This window comes from Sinocyclocheilus anshuiensis, unplaced genomic scaffold, assembly GCF_001515605.1.
Source record: "Sinocyclocheilus anshuiensis isolate Anshui unplaced genomic scaffold, SAMN03320099.WGS_v1.1 scaffold690, whole genome shotgun sequence".
Taxonomy (NCBI): domain Eukaryota; kingdom Metazoa; phylum Chordata; class Actinopteri; order Cypriniformes; family Cyprinidae; genus Sinocyclocheilus; species Sinocyclocheilus anshuiensis.
In genome coordinates, this window is record NW_015547715.1 from 1,121,299 (window position 1) to 1,129,223 (window position 7,925).

The 7,925-nt window shown below is 34.2% G+C and overlaps 1 protein-coding gene across 9 annotated transcripts in view; it reads right to left on the bottom strand.

The window, feature by feature from the left end:
• The window catches only part of LOC107704165 (cAMP-specific 3',5'-cyclic phosphodiesterase 4D), a 242,312-nt gene that overhangs the window by 2,225 nt on the left and 232,162 nt on the right, over positions 1-7,925 (bottom strand). For all 9 annotated transcript variants that reach the window (XR_001635912.1, XM_016507033.1, XM_016507034.1 and 6 more), the window contains 8 exons: positions 7,602-7,695; positions 7,321-7,496; positions 5,798-5,896; positions 5,364-5,528; positions 4,560-4,659; positions 3,035-3,189; positions 2,829-2,951; positions 249-431 (listed from right to left, as the gene is read on the bottom strand). Coding sequence is in view for 8 of the 9 variants with exons in the window: in XM_016507033.1 (XP_016362519.1) it covers positions 249-431; positions 2,829-2,951; positions 3,035-3,189; positions 4,560-4,659; positions 5,364-5,528; positions 5,798-5,896; positions 7,321-7,496; positions 7,602-7,695 (1,095 nt within the window). In the remaining variant the exon portion in view is untranslated. The remainder of the gene's footprint in view (positions 1-248; positions 432-2,828; positions 2,952-3,034; positions 3,190-4,559; positions 4,660-5,363; positions 5,529-5,797; positions 5,897-7,320; positions 7,497-7,601; positions 7,696-7,925) is intronic.

Genomic DNA, 7,925 nt, shown 5'->3' on the forward strand with positions numbered 1-7,925 from the left:
TGTGTGTGTGTGTGTGTGTGTGTGTGTGTGTATGTGTATATATATATATATATATATATATATATATAAAAATATAAATATATACACATATATATACATACAAAAACTAATGCAACATTATTTTTTTATTTTACAGTTTATCTCACAATTAATTAAACAGTTAATTGTGAGATAAAATGTAAAATAAATATTTTGACTCTGAGGTAGAAACAGGCTTCCATAGTTCCTTTTAGAATGGATGAGCCTACCTGAGACTTCTCTACAGAGGCGTTGTGTTTGTCACACATGGGGCTGATCTCCATCCCTCGCTCTCTCTCTCGGTCGCCCTGACTGAAGAACTCCTCCATGATGCGGTCCGTCCACTGTCTGTACAGCTGCAGGGGTTTGGTGGGGTTACTGAGATCCGCACAGTGAACCATGTTCTGAAGCACCTGAGGAACATCAACACATGCTTCAACTGAAAATTCAGTGTTAAATTACAATTTCAATACGGTATGTGTCAGATGCAGCCGAGAAAATTACATCATATAATTAAAACAAATCAGTACCATAATAAAAAAAAATCATAAAAAAATGTAAATAATGATGTAAAGTATTAAAATGTTAAACTAAGTTTAAAATGTTAATCTTATTTAATATAACATTAGATAGTTATTGAAATTCTATGAATTAACAAGTTACAATTTCAGCTTATTTTACAATTTCAATGTCATCCTTTATGTACAACAAATCAGTATCATAATAAAAAAAATTCATTAAAAAAAATGTAAAATGAGGTAAAGTATTAAATTTTTAAACTAAGTTTAAAATGTTAAACTTATGTAATATCCCATTAGATCATTATTGAAGTTCTATGACTTTACAAGTTCTGCATAATTTAGCATTTAAATCACGTAAAATTAGTCAAATGAGTATCACATTAGACAGTTAAGTTCTATAAGTTTCCAATTAATTCTTAATTTACACTTTAATTCATGTAAAATGAGTCCGATGGAGCTGAGAAAATTACATCTAATATTTACAAATAAATATCATCATAAAAACACTGAATACCAAACTTATTAAAAAATTATATATTAATTAATATAATATAATCTTATATTTACAGCAAATCAGTATCATAATAAAAATAAATAATAAAAATGACTTTATCCCATTAGATAGTTATTGAAGTTCTATGAATTTATAGTTTCTACTTAATTTACCATTTAAACCATGTGTATCAGATGCAGCTGAGAAATTTATATAAACAAATCTGCATGAATAAAATAAAACAAAACGCTCTTCTTAATAAAATTATTTATTATTTAAATCATTGAAGTTTATGAAGTTCTATGAATGTCCAATGTATTCTTAATTTACAATTTAAATAATGTGTCAAATGTAGAAAAGTTTTTAAAAAAGTGTCAAATGTAGCTTTTTACATTTATGAACAATGAAAAAAAACGGTCTTAAAAAAAGCTGATTTGAAAGTAATTCTGATAAATATTATTTAATATCTCACTATGTAGTTTTAGAAGTTCTATGAATTTCCAAAGTACTGTGATTAAACAAATAAATGATAACAATCAAATGGGTTTCTTAAACACCACTGGTCAACAAAACACACAGTCCCGCCCCCCAATTCACGCCATTGGCTGAGCCAGAAGTGGCTGTGTTGGGCCGCTCGAACAAACTCAGCAATGTTTTGATAGAGCCACAGTTTACAGTAGGCCTGCCAAAAAAATTTTGAATTTCGAATATTCGTCGAATTTAAAATAAAATTGTTTTTGTTTTTGAAGCTCAAAGTGGGATGGAGCCGGCTGTCGACATCTTGGCAGAGCGTCACTCCCGGATAATCGAAAATGGGTAAAGAGGCGGGAAATGTTTGCTGAAACCACACCCACCTAGCTCGACGGTGGTGACAGCAGCAGCAATCCACCTGTCACTCAAGTGGCCACGCCCTTAATTATGCAGAACTTTAAGGCTTAATATAATATAAACGGATGAGTTATAAAAAAATTCACCCCCCTCACAGTTGTCATGAAGGGCAAAATTAGCTACATAGACCAAAACCACTTTCTGTACCAGGCTGCAAACATGTTTTTTTCTGCTGTAAAGTTGGGCATTTTAACATGGGGAGTCTATGGGACTGACTCCCTTTTGGAGCCAGCCTCTAGTGGCCAGTCGATGAATTGCAGTTTTAGTCACTTCCGTGTTGGTTTCACGAGAGAGACTGGAAGGTTGCCGCTTGGTCAAAACCGAAACCAAGCCGTTCACACAGATATCGCGTATTTATCGCATTTTCTAGAGGGACATCTATCAGCGTTGCACACGCGTCTCGCACAAGAGAGCCGCATGTTTAGAAAGCTATGTAAAATTAATGTAAGTTCAACTTTTTAAAAACATGTCTCAAGACTTTATGGCGGTTTTTCCCATCTCAATGCATCTCAAGTTTTCAATGAAGAAAGTACTCTTTGTGATTGGTTTTCGGTCCTTTGTATTAAACTATACATACATGCATGATGCTGTTTTGTTTCTAATTGTTTAAGCAACTTTATTAATTATATATGGTTTATAAACATTATTTTAAACATTATGCTTTTTAAACTTTTTTCAAAGATAGTCGTGTTATTTTATTATGCTTTGAAGAAACGTGCATAATATTTTGCTCGATGTGCCTCAGGAGAGAAGCCAAAAGCTTTTTTTCCCCCTAACTGAAATTATGCCTTTTAAATTCGAATATTGATAATATTTAAGTAAAAAATTCAAATTTAGTTTTTCAGCCATTTTGGCAGCCACAGTTTACAGAAAGTCAAAAATGACCCATATAAGCTTAAAAGACTCACTTGAATCCTGTCTGAGTAGTTATCCAAGAGCAAGACTCCAGAACTGGTGACCTTCTTCGTCTCGACCATGGTCTTCAGATCGGCCAGCAGGTTCATGTGTTTGGACATATCAGTCGCCAAGACCTTGGAGAAACGTGCGAGAAAACCTTGAGCCAGAATTCTGAACGAACATCATCAATGCTAAATGTCATTTGAGCGGGACGTACGATGTCGATGACCATCTTGCGCAGCGATTGTCTCTGTTTTTTGGTCAGGTTCTGGAAGATGTCACAGTTCTCCTCCTGCAGGAGTTTGAAGCCCACTGCCAGATGATGGTTTTCCAGCACCGACGAGTCATTGTACATGAGGGCTAACTCCGAGTCTGCAGACATGAAGAAAACACGGCAAACTCTGTGACCTTGTGCTAATCTGTAGATGAGCGTGACAAACAGCTGTGTCAGCACAGCAGCAGGACTCCATCACTGTCTGTGAGAGATTACAGCGTGACGCAGGAGAGACAGACACACACAATCCCATGAGGCCTGAGTCGCATTTATCTGTCCTATCGGCGCATCAGTGCTGCTTATGACAAAATAAAGTTATGTAAGCGGCGGTTGCGTGGATTTGAGGACAGATGTGTGCTGGTCTGTGTGTCTCTGAGCTGATGGGATTGAGTGATCTGCTCTGAACCATTTCACTGAATTTATAGATCCGTCCATTACAATACAAACCCCCTGAGCTGCCATTCAGGGCATTATTAGGTGTTTAAATACATATATTGTATTTATCAAATGGATAGTGCCCGTTCTGGGTGCTGATTGGTCAAATAATGCATTCTAGTTTTAGATCTTGTAGAGGAAGAATAACTTGATGAATTTTCTTAATAAAATAATGTTGTAATTAAAATTTGTGCTCTTAATATATATATATATATTTTTTTTATTATTATTATTTAGTAACCGTTTTATAAAGGCAATAAGGCAAAGCCTTTTATACCTTATGGCTTAATTACAATAGTCATCATAACATTCATAACTATTAATTTTTTTTAACCAAATTTTGGACCAAACTGTGAAATTTACATTATTATAGTTAGACATTTAAGTAATTTGATTATTATATTTATAAATTGACATAATTAGATTGCTATGTTTAGACATTTAAATAAAGAGATTATTAATACATTTAAACAATTAGGTTATTATATTTTACACATTTAAATTAGTTTATTTTATTTGTACATTTAAATAATAAGATTATTAGATTTATTCATTTAAATAAGACAATTATATTTGTACATTGAAATAATTCGATTATAGAAATGTAAATAAAGAAATTATTATATTTAGACAATTCAAATTGAGATTACTGTATTCATACATTTAAACGATGAGATAATATTTGTAAATTTCAATAATTACATTATAGAAATTGAAATAATTATAATAGAGGATTAGATTTTCACACTTAATGAGATTATTGTTTACACATTTTATAATGATATTATTTTTATTATTTATATTAAAAATATTATTTATAATGATAATATTTTTTTATTAAACTTGAAAAATTTACACCAAAAGCATGACTGCAGACATTTTTTTTTAATCTTCTAAAATTAAAAGTTTACTATTATTATTATTTTCTATGGCATAATCCAATAACAACCAAACACATCACAAATGTTTTGTTAATTTTAGTATTAGTTATCATATGCTTTGAATAAACCATATATTCCTAAAGCACACTTACTGGTGTTAATAAGGAACTGGTTGGAGACACCCGGGTGGTCTACGTCGTGAATAGCACTGGCGAAAATGGCAGCGAGAATTTCAAGATCTGTGAAAACCGCCTGAAAGAGAACAACATGTGGATGTACGGTGAGTGAGAGCAGACATTATCTTCACCACATAACCTTTCTAGAAATCCAGCAAGTAGCACACCAGGTCATATTGAATCAAATGTGAAATAAATGGCGCACATGCTACGCTTTTGACCTGTAATCGACTTATAACCTTAGTCAGGGTTAGTTGCATCAAAAAACTCATAATTTAGCTGTTGCGTGTCCATTTTCCACCGCCTATTCCATAAATGTGACCCTGGAGCACAAAAGCAGTCTTAAGTCGCTGGGGTATATTTGTAGCAATAGCCAAAATACATTGTATGGGTCAAAATGATCGATTTTTCTTTTATGCCAAAAATCATTAGGATATTAAGTAAAGATCATGTTCCATGAAGATATTTTGTAAATTTCCTACCGTAAATATATCAAAACTTAATTTTTGATTAGTAATATGCATTGCTAAGAACTTCATTTGGACAACTTTAAAGGCAATTTTTTTGCACCCTCAGATTCCAGATTTTCAAATAGTTGTATCTCGGCCAAATATTGTCCTATCCTAACAAACCATACATCAATGGAAAGCTTTCAGATGATGTATAAATCTCAATTTCGAAAAATTGACACTTAAGACTGGTTTTGTGGTCCAGGGTCACAAATGTTCTCATTTATTTTTAAAACGGCAAGGAAACCCTTGTTTTGACGGCATCTCTCACCTCCAGAGCAGGCGTGGAGAGCAGCACGTGTGTGGACTGGGTGACGTCAGCAGCATGAATGTTATTGTGATACGCAACATCAGCATGATAATGGTCTTCTAAGGTCATCAGGTACGTTATGAAAGTGTCCAAGGGAATTTTAAATGTTTTGAGTAAATCCCTTTCCTGTGGGAGAGAAAAACAGAAAGAAAATGCATTTGCAACACATTTAACATCATGTGACACAGCATGTTAAATAATGCAGGATTTCATTGGATCATATAAAGTAGGCTATGATATTATTGGTTAAAGCTGTTTTTCCCTGTCCATGTGACCTTAGTTACATCAGAGGTGAAGAAAGTTATGAAAACAAACACTGATGAATTGTGCACAGTAAGACTTTTATTAGTCAAGTAAATAAAGGGAAATTCAGAGTGGTGAATGTTTGGGCTCACCTGAAATATAGTGTACATCATCACCGTTAAAGGCCTGTTGCCTGACAACTCTGTGACTTTAAAAACATTAAGGCCCCATTTGTTTATGTCCTCCAGTTCCTGAAACACAGCAGCCAATCATTAGACAGTCCCGTTGTGTGTGATGCCACTTCACTCCAAAAAAAATTGGAGTACCAAAATTTTGACAACCAAAACTTTTTGGCCGAAATAGCAATTTTCGGTTTGCTAAAAACATAAAACATAAATTCTGTAATGAAAAGTTGACAAAAGCTCTTTATGTGCAATTTAAATGTTTTTACAACTTATTTATTATTAAATAAAATTGATAAATACAATTTACTTTCAGCTTCAGTTTTCTGCTAAATAAAAAAAACTCCAATTTCAATTTCGGTTGAAAAAAAAAACAAAAACATTTCAGTGCATTAATAATTAATATTAATACAATTACGCAAAAACTATTTTAAAATAAGTTTTAAAAAATCATTTTCGGCCCAGAATTTTTCTTTCAGTGCATCACTATAAATGACGGTTGTCTTCAGTAGAGCTGCTCGTAGCTGAATTAAACTTGTTTCAAAATTTCATAAACTTTACACTATTATAAACTAAAAATCAACGCTGAACTAAATTGAGTTGAATAATGGCAATGTTGTTCTGTAGAGCCGCTTTATAGCTGAATTGAGTTTGCTTCATAATTGATGATCTCTGCAACACTGACACTGTTTTGGATCAATACTGAACTAAACTGAACTGAATAACAACACTATTGTCTTCAGTAGAGCTGCTTTATAGTTTCTATACTGTGTTTCCTTCATAGCTTTGCAGCATTCAGTTACTGAACTAAACTGAGCTGAATAATGACACTATTGTCTTTTTTTAGGGTTGCTGTACAGCTGCATTTGTATTTGTTTCATAATTGAAGAACTAATACTGTTATTTTCTTGTTTATTACTGGGAAGCTGCTTTGAAACAATTTGTATATTATAAAGTGCTATATAAATGAATGTGACTTGACTAAACCCATTTGCAACACGCATAAATATAATAAATGTTGGTTTGGCTTTTAAAACAGCCACAAAATGTTCTGGAATGATTCAGGACTCGTTTTACAAATAACCAATGAATTTGAGGAAACTGATCTGCTGAAAAGAGCAGCGCTTGTTGTGTTTCTGAATGCATTTATCAATCAATCAATCAATGTGTTGATGAATACTAGCTTAACCAGCAATATGCTCTCGGTTAAAAAACCTGCCGGTCGACAAGCTTCCTGGTGAACAGCATGACATTAACTAGCATGGAAACTCAAGCTGCTCCAAGCTGCTCTTTTCAGCAGGGTACAAAATCTTTCCAACTGCATGTCATCCATCTACGTCATCGGACTGAAAAGCTCCAATGACCTTTCATCAAGGTCTACAAGAGTCTCTGATCAGATCCAATCAGCATTCAGTTGAGATGATTGAGGTTCTGTCCGAGTTTGAAGCAGCTCTCCAGCACAAATAAGCCTGTCCTGCATCACCGCTGCTCACCTTGGCTAAGGAGTCTTCCGTTTCCGTCTTGACCCCGAAGCGAGGGATGTTGGAATTGGTGAGGCTGGTGCTGTGCATGAGTTTTTTCACCCCGCTGATCTGACACATGGGCTTTTTCTTCTTCTCCTTCTCCTTCTGCGTCTGCGGGGAGGGCATTTCCACATCGTGCTGTTTGTCTGGAGAAATAATGGGGAGGAGAGCGTGAACGCGAGCTGGAGCTCCAAACCTCACCATAACACTCACAAGTCAAATGTGTGAATGTTTTGTGATTGATGGTTTACCTAAAAATGTGTTGGAGATGTACTCGGAGACCTGGTTACCAGATCTGCTCATCTCAGACAGGTGCGTTAACTCCCTGTTCAACATCCGCTTGAACTGCACAGAGAGATAGATAGATAGATAGATAGATAGATAGATAGATAGATAGATAGATAGATAGATAGACAGACGATGGAGAGAGAGATAGATAGATAGATAGAGGAGAGATAGATATAGATATAGAGAGAGAGAGAGAGATAGATAGATAGATAGAGAGAGAGAGATATATATATAGAGAGAGAGATATATATATATATAGAGAGAGATAGATAGATAGATAGATAGAT